Source organism: Eutrema salsugineum, unplaced genomic scaffold (assembly GCF_000478725.1).
Source record: "Eutrema salsugineum unplaced genomic scaffold, Eutsalg1_0 scaffold_19, whole genome shotgun sequence".
In the NCBI taxonomy this organism is placed as follows: domain Eukaryota; kingdom Viridiplantae; phylum Streptophyta; class Magnoliopsida; order Brassicales; family Brassicaceae; genus Eutrema; species Eutrema salsugineum.
In genome coordinates, this window is record NW_006256838.1 from 1,053,610 (window position 1) to 1,077,296 (window position 23,687).

Consider the following 23,687-nt stretch of genomic DNA (forward strand, 5'->3'; position numbering starts at 1 on the left):
CATTACTTGAAATATGTTTTATATATTCAGGACTTTATAAATTAGTTAGGAGAACCGGCCGGATTGGGATCTCATCGAGTAAATTTACAATTATATTGTAAATAATCTTAAGATAGCTAGCTAGGATATGCTTATATCTAACCAAATACATGTTTGCTTAAAATATTTCTATGCACTTTTTGTTAAATGATGTTAGTAAATTGTGAACTTCAAAGATATTAAATGAAGTATATGAATTTGATTTTATTGATTCGTATAGTTATATATTGAGAACTGTTTAATGTTAGAAATTTATGAATTTATAACTAAACATTAACTGTTTCTTGATTTCTGTTGTGATGAAAACCCTATTATAAATTATTTATTTAGGAATATGAGTATTAGTTAAACTAGGATGTATATGAGTGTCGTCGTCGATAACAACATAGATTAATAACGTTGTAGAAAACAAACACAAACTAGAGAATAATCCCGGTTCAGATATTGATATATAACATTCATAAACTAGTGGATGCTTGGGCTCTCGAAGTCAAAATTCGTCTACGTGCTTTAAGATTATTTTAAGTCTAGCCTTCTAGGGGCCAATTACCAACGAAAATACAAAAAGACTTAAAAGCTCGAGAGACTGAGACTGAGAGTGTCACCATCAACAAACGTTGCCTTCTTGTTTTTCAGTGTATTTACTTTAAATTACGTTTTTTGCCACTGCCACTCATGATTATATTCATTCTACATTACTTGAATTTCAAATTACAGTCAATTATTCAAAACGAACCTCGTAGTAACATACTCAAAAATGTAGAAAACCATATTGGAAAAACTGTACGTTAGTAAAGCAAACAGAGGGTGGTTTTAATTATTCCGCCAAGTAAACGGCTCTTCGAGCCGAAACCAAACATCATTTTCATAAAGATGCCACGTGGAAGTGTCGTCGTAGTAACGAAACGCATCGTTTTGGTTCATCAGCCCATCGGTGAAAAGATCCGGCAAATCAAACACAGTCTCTTCGTTGCTTTCTTTATCATGAGTACTTGAAGTCTCCGACGTGTCGGAAGAAAACACAACACTGCTCGAAGCCGACGACTGAGCCGTGGACAACTCGGAATGGCTTAGCTCATCAGTTCCCATGAGCCGCTTGGCTTTCTCATGATCATGAACCGGTTCTCGCCACGTGGCTTCTGCTGCTTTGGCAGCTGCGATTTGGATATCCTTGGGGGAGGAACTAACCGGACGAGGAAGCAAACCGGATAATTCAGGGAAATTGAGATAACCGGAGTTGCCTCTAATGGCTAAAGCCGCCACGTCATGAGCTCGAGCTGCCATCTCAGCCGTTGGATAAGTGCCAAGCCATATTCTCGATTTCTTCTTTGGCTCTCTAATCTCCGACACCCATTTTCCCCAGCTCCTCTTCCTTACTCCTCTATATGGCGTCGTCTGACACTTATCGTTGCTCCTCTTCCGCCGTTTGCCGTCGGCTTCATTGTCTTGCACTAACGATCTTTTGGAGGAAGACCAAGATTCCGACGAAGACGTCGCGGTGGTGGCGGTGGAGGTTGTTATAACGGAAGCACTACTCTCTATGTTGATTTGTTTTTCCATTATTAGAGAGAGAGAGAGCGAGAGAGAATTCAAGGTATCTGTTACACCCTGAAGTGGGCTGCTATTAATATTCTTCCAAGTTTTTTTATTTTTTTGTCCGTTTTCATACTATATAATAAAGAAAAAACATGACAGTAATAAGGTGGGTCCCGATTGTCATTCTACTGTCCACCATCTTCAGCGAATAACTTACCCCATGTGAAATTAAATGGAAATAAACTTGTCTTCTTAATTGATACTTCCTCTGTTTCATTATACTCCCTCTATTCAGAATTATTTGATGTTTTATGATTTTTTTTTTTCAGGATTATTTGATGTTATCACTTTTCAATGTAAAACTTAATAAATTTTTATTGTTTTTACTTTTTATATTCTGCAAATTATTTTCTTATTGGCTAAATAATATTTAAATGAATTATAGATAAATTTTTTAGTGTAGAAAAAATAAATATTAAATGCATCATTAATCTGTGTGCAAAAACCTTAAACATTAACTAATTCTGAACAGAATGAGTAATTGATTTTCTAGGTTTTTTTTCTTGTTTCATAATATTTGATTTTTTACATCTAATTAATGCATATCTCTTCTTTAAATTGAATGAATAATATTAATGCATGTTGCTTTACTCCATTAATGCACAGTTAGAAAAGAAAAAGTAATAATAAAAATAATGAAATTAGTTGTAAAAGTAACTTAATTACAAAAATAAACATTAAATAATTAAGTATTTATAGCTTTCTTAATTTATGTGTAAATATTTAGAAAATCATGAAACAGATTAAGTATATGATAAATTGATATTCTAAAAATAGAGCCTAATACATGGACCAACGATCGTGCACGTCATCTTCATAACCCAATAAACTGTGTCTTGGGATTGTGTGACGTCATAATAATCAATTTGTAGAGTGTCTACTCTTATTTTCTCCATTTTTAGACTTCTCTACTACGTAAAAAGGTTTTATGTTGACCCTCTTTTGCTTTACAGTTAACTGGCATCTGTATGTTCTAACTTCTAATTAACAACAGACAATTAGATAAAATATTTCAAACCACGAGAATCACGTTACTAAGCGGACAGTGCCGTGTTTAGAATATTAGAGACCTAAGACAAATAACAAGAAAAAATTTCCATTTTGCTCTAATTATTTCTAAAAAATATAAATTGTAAATCAGATTTAAATATTATTTTATAAGATGCTTTTTATTAATTTATAATAAATTTTCAACCACAAAAATATATATTAACTAATATACTAATTTTCTTTTTTTTTGGACACCAACCAATATACTAAATAAAAATATAAAATTAGAGGCCTAAAACTTGCTTAATATTAAAGGGGCCTAAAGCAAATGCCTTATTTTTTGTTCATTAAGCACGGCTCTGTAAGCGGACACTTTAATTCAACCATGCTAAATACATTAGTATTACTTTAAGTTATTTCTAATTTCCCCTTTGTAACCATTATTTTATTTATATAAGAAGGCCCGTTAAAAAAAAGTTATTTTTATTAGTGGAATCTTTTGGATATGTTGTTCTATAGTGTAAATTTAACTGACAGAACTATATTACACTGAACTACGATGACTAAGTATGTATTGAATACCTGAGCTGGGTCTAGATTTAAAGTTATTAGTAATACGCTTAGGCCTGGACTCTGGATATTAATTGCAAGGTTACATGTATGCCAAATAGGAGTATATAAATTTAGCCAAAAAAAAAAACAAAAAACAAAAAAGGAGTATATTTTACATTTATATTGTATTTTTCCATTCGGCGCCACTATAACTAAGAAATACTTTAATATGATTAATGATAAAATTTGTATTACTAAAATAAACACAGCTTTTCTAATGAAAACATTGAACAATGTACCCCATCATTATTGTTGTTCATTATTAACATATGTATACACATTTATCTTGTCATTTTGTTGTTGTTTTGGGAGAATGATGAAAAATTGAGTACTATCGAGTGTCACCTCTTTATTGATATAGAATATTCATAAACTCACATTGATAAATATTCATTTGAAAGAAGAGTAAGACTGTGACTGACAATAAACAATCACGATTGTCAGTATCAAGAAAAAAATATGGCGATCTAAAACATATATATTCTAGTTACACTAACTGTCGAGTAAAAAGCCAAAGAAACCGTTAATTACTTTTAATTGAAAAGTGCACAGCTACAAATCAACATTTGTTTGTGAATACCAAGATAATAGGTACGAACAACGAATATAAAACATCAACTTGATACGACACGGAAGAAATAGTTGCTGTATAATGTGTTCGTTTTTATATTCTCCACAAGGGGATACTAAAATATATGCCGAGCTGTATATTCATCCAAAGAGAACATTTTATACACAGAAACAGAAACATAGTATAGGATAAACTTTTTGAAGATTAATCATAGTTGTATATGCCGAGCGTTTTTTTTTTTTTTTTTTTGTCAAAGGAGTTTAGTAGAAAAACACATAACTAAAAAGTCTAAAATACAATTCAAGCAGAGTGAAATTTTGTCGTATATCCGACGCCGGAAGGGGAGGTCAAGTGAGGAGATTATTATAACTATAATATGTAAAATACAAACACATACATGAATCCGAGTATACATTTAACAATGATGACCAGAATTGGTTGAATGTAGCATTTTTCTGGGCCATGCCAAATCTTCCCTTGGCCCGACCTAATATTTTATATTTTTATTATTTTAACGTAGTGAGTAGTGACACTATCATCCAACAGAGATGGTCAGCCTTAATGAAATGTTTTCGAACTATATATGATTACAAATATCGCCCAAATATAGCGCCTTACAAAATTAACAATATTATTGGCATGATAAATTATTCTGTTTTTTATATATTCAACCTGACATAATAAACTTTATTGTGCACTTGTATGATAATTAAGTTATTCGTTAAACCAGAAGCAGTAAAAACAATTCTGTAAAACATAATAAGCCAATAAACAAAGGGGTGCGAAAAATAGATGTCAAAAAAAAAAAAAAGGAGTAAAATATTTTGAACGAGCTCGTGGTGATGGCTTATATGTACATATCTTCCCTTAAGAAGCAATTTGAAAGGTACATTCACAACCTTTCTTCTTCCTCTTCCTTGGCCTATATTCCCATGGCATTCCTCTGTTCGTCAACTGAAATTATTCTGTAAAACCTTAATGACTTATATTTGGATATTGGAAAGAAGAAGAGCCGAGAAGACTGGACCGGAGATCTCACACGAAAAAGGCCTCAAGGACAAATATGGGCCGTAAGCCCAAACTCGAGCCTATGGAAACCTGCAACGATCGCGACACGAAAAAGGAATCTCAAAATCGGATTTCACCATCTCCGAAGAAACGACGGGGGCGAAAATGGAGGAACAGAACGACGCCGGTGGCGGTGGCGGTGGCGGCGGCGGCGAGAGCAGTTTGTTGGATGGATCGGGTCACTGGTGGTGGGCGATGGGAAGCGGAGCCCAGATCATGTGGGGAGTGAGATGTATTCGCAGAGGTTACGCCGGTGACGTTCGTTTAATGCCGCTAAAAGCCTTCGGAGTCGCATCACTCTTCGTCGGCGCGGTAGCCACCACCTCCGTCGCATTTCTCAGCGCCACGGGGATCCACACGGTTAGTGTTCATGAAGTCTGTTAAATCATTGATCTCTTTCTCTTTGTTTTGGCAAATATCAGAGAGATTGATCCAATTGATTGCTGGACACAAGACAGGTCCAAGATGCGATGGAATTGGGAGCTAACATTAGAACCAATTTGGGGATTACTCCTCAAATACCGGAAAAGCAAATCACCGGTACGACATTTTTAGGGGTTCTAACTTCTAAGTACAGTACAAACATTCAAACCAAGATTGGCTGTCTCTTGATAAACCGCAGCGTTTGGTTTTTGCAGAGGCGGATGATCTGTCATGAACGATTTCGAGCTTGGTTCTTACCGGAGACGATCCAAGGACTAGCTCTCCGGTAGATTGGAGACCTGCTTAATGCATCGGAGCGATTGTCTTTAGTTGCTGCTACCGGTTCTTGTATTTTCTGTAATTTTTTACACATGAAATTTTGAGTTTTTTTTTTTTTTTCTTGTTCCTACTTGCTTAATTTACAAATTATTATTACTATTTAGCTAATTTATGAATCAACTATGAATATTCATTCCTTTAGTTTCATGTTTTTTCTCCGATCGATGGGATTACACAAACTTCCAATTTAAATTTAGTTTTAGGTTCACTGCTCTATCTTTAGTTTGCTATAATGATCAATCAATGATATGTACACAACAAAGCATAACTTGTGTTGTTCAATCTCATTATGAAGAATTGCCAAAATTTTATATAAATGGGTACCAAAATCAACGAGTCATATGCAAAAAGAGCTTCAGGATACAATGCAGTACTCTATCAGAATAAAAAAATGTGCAAAATCACAATCCAAAAAAAAAAAAAGAAACATCACAATCAGTTTGGATCATTAAGCATAGATTGGTAAGACAACTTCTTCTTGAGAAAGAGAAAGCAGAAGCTACATCATCATATGAACAAGGATGACATAAAAAAAATTTGGAGGTGAAATTGGACAACAAAAGTGCGTTTCACTTGTGAATAATATCAATGATGGAAGTCACCGTTTGGATGAGAGTCAATAGCAATATAGAGGCAGCAGTAACGGTGGCTGTCCCTCTCCACACGTTGCTGAAATACACACGCCTGAGGATGGAGCGTGACGTATTGCATCTGTCACTGTAGTAATCGATGACGTCTGATGCGATTTTAGAATAGCAAGAGTCATCGTCCATCACTCCCACACCCAGCTTGTTCACTAACATTGATACTGCTCCATGGTGCCCTAGCAAATTCTTTATTATCCCTTTATTACAAATATCAAAACACACGTATAAGTTAGTATTTGGGCTCAAAATACAACATCTAGGGATGATTAGTGTTACCTTTCTCAACGAGCAAGTCAACGTCTTTCTCGGTGTCGATGAGGAGATCAAGGAATGTGATGTAGTCGCAAACGTAGGCATTGTAAGGGTAATGAGATTGCTCAAAGGCCATTATATTTCGAAGTAGTGTCTCCATATCGTCATCAGCCGAGAAACAAGGTATCTTCAAAGAGCCAGTTTTGATGTCGAATTTGACCTCGACCGAAAACTCTTGCTCTACAGCCTCGAATCTCAGTCCCCTGCTGTCTAGCTTATCCGCGTTATGCATTTTGGCTATGGGACCGCAATCCTCTACACCATGCTCCGGGAGTGTCTCTACGCGAACACACCTCAACAAATCAGTGAAATGTCTGAACGTTGAAGTCTCTTCTTTCATCTTCTTGCTCTTGTCCAATTCAAAGTAGCTGATAACAAGTGTGCGTAGTGTCTGGTTCGGGAGGAGTATTTTGACGATTGGATCAAAGAGTTTCTCGAGGATGAAGTAAGGAAGTTGGTTCTCTAGCAAGATGAGATCTCCTCTGATTGTGCTTTCAAGACAAGGCTCGTCCATGAGAGGATCTCCTATTTTCTCTTGCAATCTTGAGGAATCTCTCAACATGAGCTCTATTATGAAAACAGAGTCGTAGAGGACCATATCCACGAACTCTTGAGATTCAATCCAGGCCGTTGATTCCGAGTAGCTTGCCCTGATCATATCTTCGTCTTCTTCGATCATTCTCCTGAATCCTTCAACAACTCTCTTCTTCCCTTCAACTCTTTTTGCGAATTCCGCTAGGTAAATCTTCTTATGAGCCTCCGTGTTCAAGTAGCCCATTGACTTTGTCTTTGTGATATCTCCACGAGACTTGAGAGCTTGAGATCTTAAAGAACGGTGAAGTGGTCCAATGAGGACCAACTGTGGAGTGTATGCTTTTGGGTTTACTTCACGTAGACACTCTGGGACCCTGTAGATACAGCAAAGATTAGGATTTGTAGGAAACCGCCACATCCCAGGAACCGGTGGTTTCTCCAACTCATGAATCATGCCCGTTTCAAGATCCAACATTCCATCCATTGTGTCCGTATCGGAGGATCCAGTCTTGCCTTCAGAATCTGAAGCCTGTCTCAGAGTTGCAAGTGTTGATGAATCCATGGGAGTAACAAGCAAAGGAAGAGGAAGAAGAAAGACTACTTACTTAATTTTGTGAGAGATGGAGAAGAGGTCAATTAAATGATGTCTATCTTATATACATAGGCCATCTTCGCATGTGCTTAATCCGGATAAAATACGATGGAATCGATTCCAAAACCTTAATCATATTACAAATCGGTTAAAATATACATACTTTTATAGATTCTGAAATTAATTTAGTTTTACCCTGTTCGACATCAATTAATTATGATATTATAAGTTTGAAATGTTAATAATTACCTTAACGAGGAGGAAGGTACTAGATGGAGCTTTCAAAAACCCACATTTCACGACTTGTATCAATTGTAAGAAAAAGGTTATGTTATAGCATTTTATTATGTTTATATATCATCGTACAGTAATGATAGATTCTTCTACTTTTTGTGTTCATTTCAATTTAATAAGAATTTACTTTTGTTCGTCATGTGCTTTCTTATTTTGTGAATATATAAAATAAGTTTGACACGTTTTGAGAAAATTAAAAGACTCTATTAGTAGTTTTGAGAGATTTAACCCATCAATCTTATTAAAACCCACATTTTCAATTTTTTTTTTTTATCGTAGCTAATATTATTTCTTTCTTTGACATCTTTCATAGTGCCAAAACGCCGGGTAAGCGTTTATCACAAAGTCCTATATAACTGGCGATGTGTTTTTTCTTTTTTCTTTAACCGATTCTGATATACGTCAGTGTGTGCATATACATCTGATAACGTTCTTGCTCGGTAGGAAAAGTTTCCAATCTTAACTCGAATTACCTGATATCTCTGTACAGTTCAGCAATTATTACAAACACGTAAAGGTTATTTTACCAAAAGAAAAAAAAAACACGTAAAGGTTGCATTGCATCAATTGCATATGTTGCATGAGATGTGTATCTAAAATAAGTAAATAGACTAACGAGCGAAAATCGGTGGGCTTACACGGGCTCGCTTTTAATTGGGCTTAATTTTAGTGGGCTTGAATTCAGATAAATAAGACGAGGGCATTTTAGTAATATACACAAATTCGAAAATGCGAGAGAAACTTGGGAAGTGGGGTACTGAAAGTGGAGGGTAATGGCCAAATGGGGGCATAACTGCATCCAACCGTCACTACAAAAGCGAAAAAAACTTCTCCTTTTTGAAAGAAGAACACAAAAATTACCAAAAAATCCGAATATATCGAAGATGAAGAAAATGGAAGGAGCGAAGAAGGAAGATGTTAAGAAAGGGCCATGGAAAGCCGAAGAAGACGAAGTACTCATCAACCATGTGAAGAGATACGGTCCTCGTGACTGGAGCTCCATTCGATCCAAAGGCCTTCTTCGACGCACCGGAAAATCCTGCCGTCTCCGTTGGGTCAACAAACTCCGTCCTAATCTCAAAAAGTACTTTTAACATTCTTTCACACTAATTAATCCTCCTCTTCTTCATCCATTCATTCACTTTTGGTTTTTGTTTGCTTCAATTTTTTAGGGTTTTTTTTCTTTCTCGTTGATTGTTACAGTGGATGCAAGTTCTCTGCGGAGGAAGAGAGGATAGTTATTGAGTTGCAGTCGGAGTTTGGGAACAAATGGGCCAGAATCGCTACGTATTTACCCGGAAGAACTGATAACGATGTCAAGAATTTCTGGAGCAGCAGGCTAAAGCGTCTCGCTCGGATTCTCCATAACTCCTCTGAATCCACTTCTGGTCTCAATCCCAAATCTTCTTCTTCTCATCGAACCAAGGGCAAAAACGTCAAACCTATCCAATCCTTCAATCCCTCTCAGGTTATTGAAACACACTCTGTTTTTTTCTATAGAGGATTTTTATTTCTCTGTTTTCATTTTTCAATTGTGTGTGTTTGTGTGTTACAGCGTTTTGGTTTGGTTGATCAAGAGACTACAGCTTCTTCCTCGTCTTCCAAGATTATTCCTTATTCTTCGGACCAAGTTGATGAAACCTTGAGATTGCCGGAATTGGGTATTAAACTAGAGCATCAGCCTTTTACTTTTGGGGCTGATCTTGTTCTAGCAGAGACTACTTCTTCTCTCTTCTCTGAGTCGTCACAGATTCCAAACCAGCAACAAGTTAGCCCTTTCTCTCCAGAAAGCAGAGAGCTTCTGGCTAGACTCGACGACCCTTATTTCTACGATATACTTGGACCAGCTGATTCTTCTGAGCCATTGTTCCCTCTTCCTCAGCCGTTTTTTGAGCCGTCTCCAGCGCCCAGAAGATGCAGACATGTTTCAAAGGATGAAGATCCTGATGTTTTCTTTGACGATTTCCCAGCTGACATGTTTGATCAAGTTGATTCAATTCGGAGTCCTCCTTAGATTGTGCTTGAAGTTTGTTTTCCTGTGTGTTTAGGTCTAATTTGACGCAGACTCTAACTAGCTTCGTTTTTAGATGGTTTCACAAGCAACAATCTAACTACATTCTTATGTAATGACAACTTTTGTTTGTTTCCCTGTAGTGTGAAAGTTGTGTTTTTTTTTTTTCTTTCAGCAGAAACATAAAATCTTATTTGATTGAATCAAACTTTGAAACCATGTTTTCATACAGAAGCAGTTCAAATACAATCAAAAATACAGAAACAGAGACATTGAAGACAATTGACTAAACAGGTGTTCGGCTTATGACAGGATCATGACTGACAGGGTCATGACCAAACCTGATTCCAGCTTGACCATGACTCAAAACCACCTCATAGTCCCCAGCTTTAACAGACCCATCTTTACTTGAGACCTCTCTTCTCAATTCAACATAAGCACAGTAGTCTACTTCGTACACGGTTGTATCTTTATAGAACGTCGAGAATGTGGTTCCTACTCCTTCCCCTGAAATTCCATCAAAATTGGTTCATAAGGTAACAAACATCAAGACTGTGGAAGTTCACTTGTTCACCAAAGAAGCACAAACCAAGGTAGAAAGGAGAGTGAGAACAAAAACAAGATTTTTGGTTCATACCCGATTAAGTTAAGACAGTTTGAAATTTGATCAAGACAGAACGTGGGAGGATACACAAGATCCATACAAGTTTTCATTTTACAGATACTCACAAGTTAAATCAAATGGGTGAGGAAACAGCTAAAAGGCAGAAACTTGCTTACCATGGGTGACTAAGAGCAAGTTCTCTGTAGGATACTTATCGGCAAGAGCCTTTACAACTTTAACATATCGTTCTCTGCAACCCTCCACAGACTCCTCCCATTTTGGCATCTGAACAGATCCAACGAGGGATCAAGTTAACTATTACTGGATATAAAAAAAGTAAGAAAAAAAAAAATCGAAACTTGAAAGGTCCTAGATACAGCACCTCTTTATAAATCCGATCCACATCATGGTCAACCATTCCCTCAGGAAACATAGCTTCAAGATCTGAAATATCGAAATCAAATTCCCCATCTTTGGGAGCAAGCTCACGCCTAATAGCCACTGAGTTCAACATCTCACACAAGCCATATTCAATAGCAACCTGTAGAACAAGAGAAGAATCAAGCATGATGAACATCTCAGCTGATTGTATTGTATATACAACATCGAATGATGATGCTTATCGCAATTCGGCTCAACTTGCTAGACTAAAAGAACAAAAATGATCAGCACACTACTATTGTGATCAGTGAGCAGAACAGATTTCAAATGTTTCTGCCTAAATCTTCAATTTTTTTTAAAAAAAAACAGGCGAATTTCGGGTGAATCAACAATACGCCGATGAACTGACCTTGAGCTTAGATTGATCAATGAAAGGGACGTCTTTGGAAGACATGGCGTTAGGGTCGACATTGACGGCGGAGAGAGCTGCGACGACCTCGGAAGCTGTCTGAATGCATCGGAGGAAAGGGGAGACGAAGACACGGTGAATCGGAAACCCGATCTGAGATCGGATCCTTTGACCGGTTCGAAACGCTCGAATCATGCCGTCTTGAATGAGAGGAGGATCCCAAGGTCTCGCAGCTGTTGAAACCCAGAGTGGCTCGAAATTGTCGATTCGATCGCCGTGACGCATCACGAAGATGTTTTGGTAGCCATCAATGTCTGATTTGGGAGACTCCATTCTTCTTTCTCTTCGTTTGCTCTGGTGGTGTGCGACTACAATGGAAAAGTATATATATAAGGACGTTTTTCTTTTTCGTTTGGGAAATATCATAAAATGGTTTTTTTTTCTTAACGTCATTATATCTCGAGTATTGAAAACGTTACTGTATTTTTACTATTTTACTTCTTTTTTTTCAAGAAATTATTTACTTTTTTATTACCATTTTAAATTAAAAAAAAAAACTGTGAAACTCTTTGGTTGGTAATAGGTATAATGCAATTGTGTTACTAGAAAAAAATAGGATATAATCTACCGAAGGCTACAAGTACAAACTATATTGTTTTACTTTAGATAGATATATGTATAATGACTTTTGAGATTAGTATTATTTTAATGATTTTTCTCCCACTGATGGAATTACTGTCGGTAATCGACATAGTCTAAGACTAAGTTTCGACTACCAATAATGAAAAATTTAACATTGTTATCTTTTAAAAGGATAATATATTTTTAGCGTTTTATTACGTAAAAAATTTGAATGATAAAACAAAAGGCTAGACACGTAGAAGTGGTGATGAATGAAGTGACGAAAGAAAGCTATGGTAATTCTAATAAAATATGAAATCAATTAAATGGGATAATACAATGGATTACTTAATCTTTTTTTTAGGCATTCTTAATCCAGATTTGGATGTTAATAAGTCCTTATCATATAATTCATTTTTTAACACTTAAATAGAAGTCTAGTCATTACTTAATGGAGGCGTAGTTGAATACAAACCCAACCTGCTGCCAACACAAATGCACTTCTTCATCAAATAAAATCATATTAATATAGTTGACCAATAAATGCACTTATTCATCAACACAACACAATGCACTTTTCTTTTATTCGAATGTTTAAACGAAGTTTGGTCGATTCATAACAAAGTTACATGTAAACGATCTATTAGATGGGTTTTCGATTTGTATGGCCAGCGTATACCATGTTAGATTCAATGAACCGATAGACTTAGTCATGAGGAAATCATTTTGATATTGGCTAATGAGGATTCTTTGTCAATCTCCACTCCAATCCCACACATCGAAGTCCACAAATTATTTCTTTATCCTAATCTCATATCTATAGGATCAAAAATAACTATACAAATAAAAAGATTTTCTTTTTTGCTAATGGCATTAAAATGTTGTATTTATTGTACATGTTTTTTAATTTTACTATTGGTTACGATATGACAACATTTTGGACATAACTGGGATGCCCTTGACCTATCAGAATTTACCGGTTTACTTAGTCACCAATACATTAAAAGAGTCTATAGATGTTCTGCTAGGTAACACAATAACCAAAAATGTGATTTTAAAGGTATACATTCTTATATTATTTCTTCAACTAATAAGTATTTTCTTTTTGTATCAGGTTTGGGTGATTAGCTCTGGTTCACTATGTTATGTTTTGAAGATCTCATCTCTGTATTTTTTTCTCTCTCGGTTTGATAGATAATACAATAAAAAAAGTTTGTTATTTAAAAGAAATAGGTTATTATATTATTTCTTAAACTAATAACTATTTATTTTTCTTTGTCACGTTTGGTCGATTAGCTCTGATTTATTTCTTAATCTAATAACTATTTTTCTTTTCTTTGTCAGGTTATGGCTATGTTTAGAGATCTTATCTTTTCTGTATATTTCAATGACTTTTTTCTTCGTTTTGATAGGTAATACAATAAAAAATTATTATTTAAAGGAATACGTTATTTTATGATTTCTTAACTAATAACTATCACGGTTTAATCATCAATAAAATAAATTAGTTAAAAAAAATAACTATTTTTTTCTGTATCAGGTTTGTGCGATTAGCTCTGGTCCACTACTGCTATATGTTTAGAAGATCTCTTTTCCGTATCTCAACATTTTTTCTCATTTTTTCCGTATATGTGAAGAACATTTTTTTGTTGTTGTACAAACTTTTTTGTTTTAATGTGTAAATACAACTAAAAGGCAGGTAAGTTATTCTACTTGAACAAGTTATTTTATCCTTGTAAACCTTTGAACCAAATGATTGCAGACAAGAATTCCTCTTTACTTGTTCAAGTATAATAACTTGGCTGCTTTTTCAGTTGTATTTACACTTATACTTTTACTATGGTTATGGCTACAGTATACATTGTATATTGTCAAGTTATCTTTTATTTGACTCGTTCAAAGAAAAACTTTGTAGGCTAATAATACAACAATTAACCAACTAAAAGTTTCCACAAACCCATAAACTAAAAATAAAGTTTGAATCACTCATCAGCCTTTAATTTTCTTGGACTGGGTACAATATTATTCTTGTTTTATATATCCGTTTGTAATGAAGGCTAATGGCAGTTTCTAAGTATCCAGTATCCGGTTTGATACCGGTTTTCCAATGCCATGATGATCTTCCGGAGGCATTGACTAAACCCGAGTTTGGCTTAGGACATGATCATTGGTCGGTAGTGCTCTAAGAATGGTACTTGATTCCAGCTTGACCAAGACATGTAATTACCTCAAAGTCTCCAGCTTTAGTAGACCCATCTATACTGAAGACCTGTCTTCTCAGTTCGGCACAAGCACAGTACTCGACGTCGTACACATCTACGTCTTTAAAGTTTGCAAATGTAGTCCTTACTCCTTCCCCTGCATTTCCAACAAAGAGGTAATCACTACTCAAAGACATTGAAAATGTGCATATCATAAACTATTTGCTTTTAGTGAAACCAATAGACAGCTTTGCTATCAGAAGAGATATTGAAGCTGATAGTCAAGAGTGTGTAATTGATTCACAGAACCCAGAGTGTTGTGCTTTACCGTGAGTGACTAAGAGCAAGTTCTCGGAAGGATAGTTATCAGCAAGCGTCTTCACCAAATTAAGAAATCGATCTGTGCAGCCTTCCACAGTCTCTTCCCATTGTGGCATCTGAAAACAGAACCAACAAGAGATAATTAGAAGAAGCAGAATCAGATTGATAGATACACTTCAATTCGCTTCCAATAAGAAAAGGAAGATGGAGAAACAGAACAAGAAAGGACTACCTCTTTGTAAACCGGATCAACATTATGATCCACCATTCCATCAGGAAACATAGCTTCAAGATCCGAGATCATGAAATCGAATTTCCCATCTTTGGGAGCAATCTCAGGCTTAATAGCTATTGTGTTCAGCATCTCACTCAACCCGAATTCAATAGAAACCTGTAGCAGACAAGAAGCATCTATAACTATCTATTTTATATCATACTTAAACAACAATTACGACGATTGTTTATCTCGCATTTAGCTCAACATTCTAGATTAAAAAAATTGATCAACACGAAGAGATTTCAAAGTCTCAGGCCTAATTACAAGAGAGTATCATAAAATCTTACATAGTTCAACATATCTATATACGAAGATGATCTGGATCTGAAACTGACCTTGAGCTTAGATTTATCGACGGAAAGGACGTCTTTCGACGACACGGCGTTAGGGTCGAAATCGACGGCCGAGAGAGCGGCGATAACTTCGGAAGCGGTCTGGATGCAGCGGATGAAAGGGGAGACGAAGACCCGGAGAATCGGAAACTGGATCTGAGATCGAATCCGTTGACCAGTTCGAAACGCACGAACTATACCGTCGTGAACGAGCGGAGGATCCCAAGGTCTCGCGGCTGTATCGAGCCAGAGAGGCTCGACTTTGTCAATGCGATCACCGTGACGCATCATCAAGATATTTTGGTAGCCATCGGTATTCGAATTAGCAGACTCCATTGTTGCTCTGATTGTTGGTGGTGGTGTGCCTTTTGCGAGTACGTTGGAAGTTATAGTATACATGGTTTACGACTTTTTATTGTTCCCTTTTTTTTTCCGAGCTATCTTTATTTGTTTTGTACGACCAACGAAAACAAATATTCAAAATTGATATTATAATATTATATACTATACTCTTTTTTAAGAGACAAAATTGTTGAGGCTTGACCACGTATACTATATCTTTATTTTTATTTTATTTTTATTTTGTGCACAACCACGTATACTATACCTTACAATAATTTTTAATGCTTTAAATTACTATAAAAAAACATTTACATTGAAACGAAAATAATATTTGCTTTCGATTGATTTGTATGTGAAACCATTAAACTTGCTTTATTGGTGTTTTCAGCGATTAATTTCTTTCAAAATCTGCAAGAAACTAAAATAACTACATTTATATCTACCTAATATGTCCAACTGAAAACATGATACCCTATCGTTGAAGTATAATTATATACAATTGGATATGTAAAGATTGGTGGATAAAATAAAACAAACGAAAATTTAAGTTGAAGAATGAAGGTGGTGAATGGGGCGACACGCAACAATGACATGATCCTCGATTTAACAGTTTTGTTCCTGTCAACGGTCTTTATTAATTATATAAATAAACAAGGAAAACTCTGCATGCAGATTCGGTCCTCCAGAGCATAGACAGAATAAGCTATGGTTTTAAACCTTAGATTTATAGAAGTTTTGTTTCGATTTTTTTCTTTTACATCAACGACAAAATCATATGAAAGTAACACAGTTTCTTCATTTTATATTTGGCCCCCAACAAATATTAGTGAGCTCTGTGCTAAAATACATGCAACATATGTGCACAACCGGGCCTCCACTGCGTGGAGTTAATTAAAACATGAGTTGATTGTAGATCGAGATTTCTTAAGAAAATTCAATGACAGTTCTTGTGTTACATAACAAATAACAAAAATAAGTCTTTTACCTTTGTTATGTATGTTTTGTAAATTTTGTGGAAGAGAAGGAACATTTACTGAACCCATAACAATCTTATTTTTATTTTACATTAAAACAAACCGTAGAACCAAATATGCATATACAAAACCGGCTAAATCGGTGATTGGGTTAAAAGAGGACCATGGATTGGGACTTTGTGGTCCTTGAAAGACACACCATGACTAGTAACCACCTCAAATTCCACAGATTCACCAAACCCATCACTATTCAAAATCTGCCTTCTCAATTCAACAGAACCACAGTAATCTACTAAGTACTTAGTTGCGTCTTTGAAGTACTTGTAAAGTGTAGCACTCACTCCTCCCCCTGCAAATTTCCCAACACACACATACATAAAAAAAAAAAAAAAATTCGGTCTCAAGATTAGAGAGATGTCGGTTTTTGAGTTAAAAGTAAAGAGCCATAATTTTCTTGCTTACAATGGGTGACTAATAGCAAATTCTCAGAAGGATACTTGTCTGCAAGAACCTTCAGTGTGTTAACATATCGATCCTTGAAGCCTTCCACAGATTCTCCCCATTGTGGCAACTAAACAGAACCAAAATGGAATCAAGGAAAGTATACATGTATCAAGATTAATAATACTCAAAAGAAATTATGAAGATGGTTAAGAAGGAAGAAAAAAAGTCGTAGAGAGCACCTCTTTATAAGCCATATCCACATTAGGATCCACAGTTCCCTGAGGAAACATAGCTTCGAGATCTGAAAAGTTGAAATCAAACTTCCCATCTTTGGGAGCAACCTCACTCTTAATAGCCACTGTGCTCAGTATCTCGCACAATCCATATTCAATAGCTACCTGAAAGCAGACGAGACAAGGCATAAGCATCTCATCAAATGTTTCAATCAAAGTGATCAATTCTATAAGGTTAACTATAATAACGTATATACTCACATATCCGTACTTAGTGGGTAAATATTAATTATTCTAGGCCCTACAACTCACATCACCAACATTAGTTAAAAAAAAACTAAAAACTACTTTTATAACAAACCTTCGGTTCGATTTCAAAATGAATGGAATATACACGTAGAGCGATTATTAATTGTTGTCTGACCTTGAGCTTAGAGTTATCGATGGAAGGTACTTCTTTAGAAGATAGAGCGTTGTGATCAAGATCGACGGCGGAGAGAGCGGCGACGACTTCGGCAGCGGTCTGGATGCAGCGGAGGAAAGGAGAGACGACGACACGATGAATCGGAAAACCAACCTGAGACCGGATTCTTTGACCGGTTTGAAAGGCTCGAACCTTACCGTCGTGAAGGAGCGGCGGGTCCCACGGTCTCTCAGCGGTTGAAACCCAGAGTGGCTCGAAATCGTCGATGCGATCACCGTGACGCATCACGATCACATTTTGGTGGCCTCCTATTATATCCATGTTTGGTTTAGCAGACTCCATTGCTCTTTTTCTTTTGTGGTTCTCTTTGCCAGTAGAAATGGAAGGTATTTATACAAGGAATTATTGTCTTTCAAATGCAATTTTATTCCACGTTAGGAAATTGCGACGAATATCATTTTTACAAAAGAAATTTCTTTAAGTTTTTGTTTTACTTGAGTCTGTGAAATTACTACGAAGTTTACATTTATATAATCCCAACACAGTTAGAAATTAACCACCAAGCATGGACCGATTAAATTAAAACAAAAGCATTAGCATGGAAAGAGTAATACAATTTAATGGCTAATGGGATATCTTCCTTCTCTCTAAAACGTTATAATTTGATTGAGATATATTGTTATTGTTTTGGATGAAAATATTGAATTTTTATATTAATTTATTGGATGAAGTTACCATTTTCTTAATAGTTACTGAATGATATAGACTCTCTTCATTTTTGGTCAACTACATCTTTTAACTTTCTACAGTAGATGTAATGCATATTAGCATTAGCATGCGGTAAAATCAATTATTGTAATTAATGTGAAATGCTATTAAGTAGTTGAAATACGAAAATGTGTGTGGACGTCAAAAAGATACTAAATGTATAGAGGTAGCAAACAAATTTTAAATTTTTATTTCTTTTGAGAAAATGGCTACATTTAAAAAAAATTGTTATTGATCCGTAAATTTATGGTTTTACTGCATGAAGGGGTGATAAAACAAAAGAAGACAAAGCAAGTGGAAGTGATGAATAGGATGACGTAGCAAGGCTTATGGTCCTCCTATAAGTATAAACAAATATTGCAGCACGATTCTAATATTTGAAAGTCCAGATTATATTCTTTATTTACTGAATCCGAGTTTGAACATCGAAGAGCGATATTTTTTTAAAAAAAAATTGGTCGGCAAAGAGGGATTTAATTTACAATTTGTGGAAAACGCTACAAATATTGCTGTAAATGATATTTCTGTTTCGTATTTGACCAATATATCGATCTTTTACACATTTAATCATGAAAAAGAAAAATGGTTCTGATCCAATTTTACACCTTTGCAAGGTCAGCTAATGAAAATCAAAATTCTATTCACTAATTAATTACAAAAGGATCAATAAGTGCATAAACGGGAAAAAAATAAATGGCCTATTAAATCACACAAGTCGGCTGGATCAGAGCCGGTCTGGGTCACATTTCAAACTGCCACCGGTTCCGGACCGAATATGAAGCTGTAATTAGGAGTTGGACTGGATGCTTTGAAATCCTCGAGACAGTATTCACACTGCTTGGAGCACGCCCAAAAAATGAAGCCAAGGCTTTCGAGCCAATTGCATTTCTGGACCATCACAACACAAGAGAGAGGAAGGAGGTCAAGGTTTATACAAAGTGGCTCCATCTAAATCTCGTTAACACTGCAACTTCAGATCATTACACTCTAATAAAGCTCGATCGTTTTGACCACACCAGGAATTTTGAAAAAAAAAGTTTCTCTCTTTACAAACAAAGCCAGACGCAAATCATTAACATTGAAAATGGGAAACTTCTACCTAAAGAAGTCATTCATACGTAAGTACTTATATTGGGAACTCTCCAATTCTTCAAAACTCTTAAGATATCATATATCCCTAACTGTGTGGAATCTAAGACACCAAATGTAACCACATCATCCAAGCAAGCAAATGCTACAAAAAAAAACTTCATGGAAATCAATTCCACAGGCCAAGTCATAGCATTGCAAAAAGCTGCTAAGCTACACAAGATCACCAAGTAGAATACACTAGTCCGAGTCAAATGGCAATCAGTATTGAATCACTACTTTTATACCTTATTCTGTGAGAAAAGCTTCTTCAGTGCCCCAATCTGGTTTCAGTGGAAGCCAATTCAACGAGATTAACTTAACATCGTCCTCAATCAACCCTACAAGATTCAGAAAAGAGTTCACTTTACCCAGTTCTACTACAACTTACAGCAAACAAAAATAGATATCCAATTGGATTCATCAGAAAGTGATACCTTTCAAGCATGTTCTGAGACCTTGTAAGCGTCTGGAGAAACGTTACCCATCCACAAACCTGGGAAAAGAACCTGAAAAAATTCATACAAAAATAGCCAATCTTGTTAGGTTAAGGTTGTGAAATTGGGGAATCCAAAAAGAGGTGTGAGATTTTTACATCGAGCTGCTTCTGCACGTTCTTGGCTCTCTTCTTTGGTCTTCTGCTAGGTTTTGATCCGGTCAACGCGTAAATATCCTCATCTATCTCCAACTTTGAGAGCGCGATCGATAACCTTGGTTTCTTCTCCTTTCTCTCTGTCGTTGCAATCTTGGCATCCACACAGTTCCTGGATCGAATTGCCTCTGTTCGAACCGTTCCCTGAGCTTTGTACTCCGGCAATGAATCGCTGCAGCTCTTCAATACCCCACCTCCGTTTCCAATTGAACGCTTCTTAGTCGGCGGTGGTTTCCTCGGCCTCAGATTCCAAGTCTTCGGTCCAAACTCGTCTGCTTCCTGACCACCACCATCGGAGATCCGTTCACCAATCGATGCATCAGCATCGATCGCCGGCCCGGCTGAATCATCAGCCACGTGGACAGCGGAGACGCCGGTAGCGGTGGTGATATCAGTCGGTGAGGCGGAGACCGCGGCGGTGGAGACATCAGCTGTTTCTTCGTTGTTCTTCGTGCGGATCCGGATAAAGATCTTCGATCTACCGTCCGCCGTCGTTGACTTCGTTCCAGATCGATCAGCGGCGGAGTCACTGACACCAGACGCGCTTCCCTTCTTCTTCTCCGGTCTCAATTCAAAAGAAGACGAACCTGATGCTTCGTTCACCTCCTCAACGGCGAGATTCCCTTTCCCAGGATTAGCTTCGCGAAGTGGAGATCTACCGGATGGTTTGCGGAGCCGATGTGTATTGGCGTGATTCATAGCCCACCTGAGATCAGAAAGCGGGAAGTTATGAAGCGGATGAGATTTCACCGGCGACGAAGAAGCTGCAATATGTTGCCGTCTAGAGCTCTCACTCACGTTCACAACCGGTGGTGGCTGCGGAGATGGGTGCTGCTGTCGCGGCGGCGCATCAGAACCATGGTTCGGCGGAGGAAGCGCCATGGATTGACGGAGCATCTAAGAATCAATTGATCGAAAAGAAGTAGAAAGCCCTAATGACGGAGGAGAAAGAGAATTAAAAAAAAAAGAAAATCACAGAGCGAATGTTGAGAGAGAGAGAGAGAGAACCAGAAAATGAAGGGAGCGGCAGTTATGTTACTGCTGAATCCCCAAACCAAAGATTTAACCAAAAAAAGAAAGATAGAAGAAAATTAAATGTCCAATTTACCCTGCCTAGATCGTCGGATTTACAGCCGCTGCCCTCATCGAGCACAAGGGCTCCAAACGTAAGCCGCACGTGACTTGCACACACCCAGTTGCGTGCTTTACAAGACTTTTTATAAAACAGTACTTAGTCAAACTATCCGGATGTTATAGAACTCAAGCAATAAGGTTCTTGGTGTTCAGGTCCACACAAATGGTAAACTTGAAGTAGGCATTGCTCGATCTGCTGCAAGATCCCAAAATGAGTCTTTTGTTGAGTTAGGATTCCGTCATTCTCTGTATCGGTAACACCATCTTCAACATCTCTGGAGGCTGGAGCTAATTATGATAACTCGCTCTTCATGTCGCTGGCCAGAGAAGGAAAAAAAAAGCTTTAAATGCAAGCAAATACTAATCTCAATTTCAATTCTGAAAACCAGAGAGTATAGCCGAATTTAACGGTGAAGCAATCTGGACTTAACCGGTAAATTTCTCCCGGTTTAATATTATTTATACTGGTCCGGCTCAATTTATCCTTCGGTCCGAAACTAAAAATGGCAAAAGAGTAAAATTTTCAGCTTCTACGGTCTTTTCCGTTAACGTAAAGACGGCACGGGAAGTGAAGGCACACCGGTGGAGAAACCCTGATCCCCAAATCGACCATGTTCATGGTCAGATTGAAATTGGCACTGATCTCGCGTAGTTTCAGTACGGTGGCGAATCATAGAAGAGTTCCGTCAAGGTACAAGTCTTTGGCCATCGGACAAGCTCAGCAAGCCATCACAGACTATCTCCACACCATCAGGTCACTCTCGTACACTTACGCCGAACACATCGCCACAAACGCCTCGGCTTCGACCCGAAATCTCATACTGAAGCTTGATTTCTCTGTCGCGACCTTCTCCAAATCGATTCGGAAGCATCTCAGGTATCATCCTATTAACGAGTTCGAGTTCTTCTTCGAGAGCATCGGCATAGATTACAGCGAGGTTGGTGAGTATTTGCCTGAGAAGAAATTCTTCTTCTCTGAGGATCGGAGTGTGTTGGATGCAGCTTGTGCGTTATCTGGATTCGGGTTTCCTTGGAACAAGCTGGGTAAGTTGTATAAAGAGGAAAGGTTGGTTTTTTTGCTGAGCCCTGAAAAGATTGAATCCAGGTTGCTTGAGTTGAAAGATGTGGGATTCACTACGGTCGCCGTTATTGGTATTTGTTTAGCGATTCCTCGCACTCTGTGTGGCAATGGTGAATTGGGTGCGGAGATCCGTTGTTTGTTGGTTAAGCTGAAGACACTTTTTGAAGAGTTTGATTCACAGCATCCATTTGAAGAAAATGTGGATTCTTGGTACGTTTTTAGCAGGAAAGTTAGGGTCTTTTACGAGATGGGTTTTGGGAATGAAGAGATGTGGGAGTTGTTGGGTAGAAACAGATCACTTTTTATGGAGTGCTCTGAAGAAGCTCTGGTGAAAAAGACGGAATTTTTTTGTAGATTTGGTGTTGGGAAAGAAGATGCTGCTCTTTTGATTCTTAGAAATCCCGATATTATGAGTTTTGATCTGGAGAAACCGGTGATCTCAGTCAGGGGAATGCTTAAGCATTTTGGAATGAGCCAGGATGAAGTTGATGTTGTTGCTCAGAAATACCCGTACGTTTTGGGTAGAAACAAAATGAAGAATCTGCCTCATGTGCTTAGAGCATTAGATCTACATGACAGGATCTTCGATAGGTTAAAGAACGAGGCCCATCATTTACTCGCTAGCTATTCGTTGATGGATCCTGACGAAGATGTAGACATAGAATATCACGAAGGCGTGGAGAAGCTTCAACGCTCAAGGTACAAAACACACAATGTTCAGAAATTGGATTTCTTTCATCAAATAGGTTTTGGGGAAAACGGTATGACCACGAAGATACTACAACATGTGCATGGTAGCGCCATGGAACTACAGGAGAGATTCCAAATCCTACTAAACAATGGCATCGATTTCTCAAAGGTATGCATGTTGATAAGATCAGCACCAAAGAGCTTGAACCAACAACCGCATAGCATACAAGATAAGATAAGGTTCCTTTGTGACGAAATGGGATATTCGTTGGAAAAACTAGAGATTTTTCCAGCTTATCTCTGTTTTGACCTGGAGAACAGAATCAGTCCAAGGTTGAGATTTCATAAATGGCTCGTAGACAAAGGGTTAAGCGAGAAAAGCTATTCAATCGCAAGCATTGTAGCTACCAGCGAAAAGGCCTTCATAGCTCGTCTATATGGGATTCATCCAGCAATCCCTAAACATTGGTTCGAACGTTTCTCCTGCAGAAAAACCAGATACACAAGAAAAACCGTGTATTAATATAAATATTGTATTAAAATTTAGATAAAATTGGTGGGTCTAATTGTTATTGCCCTGATTAATTGTCCCGTATGTATCAAAATTGATTTCTACGTCTCTTTCTATTTCTATTTTTTTTTT

General features: G+C 37.1%; 9 protein-coding genes across 10 annotated transcripts; 3 read left to right on the forward strand and 6 right to left on the reverse strand.

Annotated features, from left to right (window-relative positions):
* Positions 1 to 780: 780 nt before the first annotated feature.
* LOC18020051 (ethylene-responsive transcription factor ERF035) lies at positions 781 to 1,599 on the reverse strand. Its single transcript, XM_006402514.2, has one exon. It carries the CDS (start codon positions 1,597 to 1,599, stop codon positions 853 to 855), a length of 747 nt encoding a protein of 248 aa, XP_006402577.1. The 3' UTR covers positions 781 to 852.
* Positions 1,600 to 4,947: 3,348 nt separating this feature from the next.
* LOC112087166 lies at positions 4,948 to 5,746 on the forward strand. 2 transcript variants are annotated; one of them, XM_024157188.1, is made up of 3 exons: positions 4,948 to 5,236; positions 5,335 to 5,416; positions 5,499 to 5,746. In XM_024157188.1, exons 1-3 carry the CDS (start codon positions 4,982 to 4,984, stop codon positions 5,522 to 5,524), a joined length of 363 nt encoding a protein of 120 aa, XP_024012956.1. In that variant the 5' UTR covers positions 4,948 to 4,981; the 3' UTR covers positions 5,525 to 5,746. The 2 variants fall into 2 exon arrangements, with proteins under 2 accessions (XP_024012956.1, XP_024012957.1); XM_024157189.1 differs by having other exon boundaries at positions 5,515 to 5,746.
* A 461-nt stretch (positions 5,747 to 6,207) lies between these two features.
* On the reverse strand, positions 6,208 to 7,693 carry LOC18020052 (UPF0481 protein At3g47200). The gene is made up of 2 exons (XM_024157146.1): positions 6,562 to 7,693; positions 6,208 to 6,482 (listed from the first exon to the last, which is right to left on the reverse strand). The coding sequence occupies exons 1-2, from the start codon at positions 7,691 to 7,693 to the stop codon at positions 6,208 to 6,210; spliced, it is 1,407 nt and encodes a 468-aa protein (XP_024012914.1).
* Positions 7,694 to 8,901: 1,208 nt separating this feature from the next.
* Positions 8,902 to 10,228, forward strand: LOC18020053 (transcription factor DUO1). The gene is made up of 3 exons (XM_006402516.2): positions 8,902 to 9,101; positions 9,221 to 9,485; positions 9,573 to 10,228. The coding sequence occupies exons 1-3, from the start codon at positions 8,902 to 8,904 to the stop codon at positions 10,029 to 10,031; spliced, it is 924 nt and encodes a 307-aa protein (XP_006402579.2). The 3' UTR covers positions 10,032 to 10,228.
* LOC18020054 lies at positions 10,204 to 11,847 on the reverse strand. The gene is made up of 4 exons (XM_006402517.2): positions 11,423 to 11,847; positions 11,015 to 11,173; positions 10,809 to 10,917; positions 10,204 to 10,535 (listed from the first exon to the last, which is right to left on the reverse strand). Exons 1-4 carry the CDS (start codon positions 11,753 to 11,755, stop codon positions 10,315 to 10,317), a joined length of 822 nt encoding a protein of 273 aa, XP_006402580.1. The 5' UTR covers positions 11,756 to 11,847; the 3' UTR covers positions 10,204 to 10,314.
* Positions 11,848 to 14,015: 2,168 nt separating this feature from the next.
* LOC18020055 lies at positions 14,016 to 15,573 on the reverse strand. The gene is made up of 4 exons (XM_006402518.2): positions 15,178 to 15,573; positions 14,798 to 14,956; positions 14,573 to 14,681; positions 14,016 to 14,401 (listed from the first exon to the last, which is right to left on the reverse strand). Exons 1-4 carry the CDS (start codon positions 15,571 to 15,573, stop codon positions 14,226 to 14,228), a joined length of 840 nt encoding a protein of 279 aa, XP_006402581.1. The 3' UTR covers positions 14,016 to 14,225.
* Positions 15,574 to 16,550: 977 nt separating this feature from the next.
* Positions 16,551 to 17,969, reverse strand: LOC18020056. Its single transcript, XM_006402519.2, has 4 exons — positions 17,592 to 17,969; positions 17,174 to 17,332; positions 16,953 to 17,061; positions 16,551 to 16,839 (listed from the first exon to the last, which is right to left on the reverse strand). Exons 1-4 carry the CDS (start codon positions 17,931 to 17,933, stop codon positions 16,625 to 16,627), a joined length of 825 nt encoding a protein of 274 aa, XP_006402582.1. The 5' UTR covers positions 17,934 to 17,969; the 3' UTR covers positions 16,551 to 16,624.
* Positions 17,970 to 18,865: 896 nt separating this feature from the next.
* Positions 18,866 to 21,163, reverse strand: LOC18020057. The gene is made up of 4 exons (XM_006402521.2): positions 20,083 to 21,163; positions 19,925 to 19,996; positions 19,736 to 19,828; positions 18,866 to 19,247 (listed from the first exon to the last, which is right to left on the reverse strand). The coding sequence occupies exons 1-2, from the start codon at positions 21,034 to 21,036 to the stop codon at positions 19,928 to 19,930; spliced, it is 1,023 nt and encodes a 340-aa protein (XP_006402584.1). The 5' UTR covers positions 21,037 to 21,163; the 3' UTR covers positions 18,866 to 19,247; positions 19,736 to 19,828; positions 19,925 to 19,927.
* Positions 21,164 to 21,841: 678 nt separating this feature from the next.
* Positions 21,842 to 23,687, forward strand: LOC18020058 (transcription termination factor MTEF18, mitochondrial). Its single transcript, XM_006402522.2, has one exon. It carries the CDS (start codon positions 21,885 to 21,887, stop codon positions 23,565 to 23,567), a length of 1,683 nt encoding a protein of 560 aa, XP_006402585.1. The 5' UTR covers positions 21,842 to 21,884; the 3' UTR covers positions 23,568 to 23,687.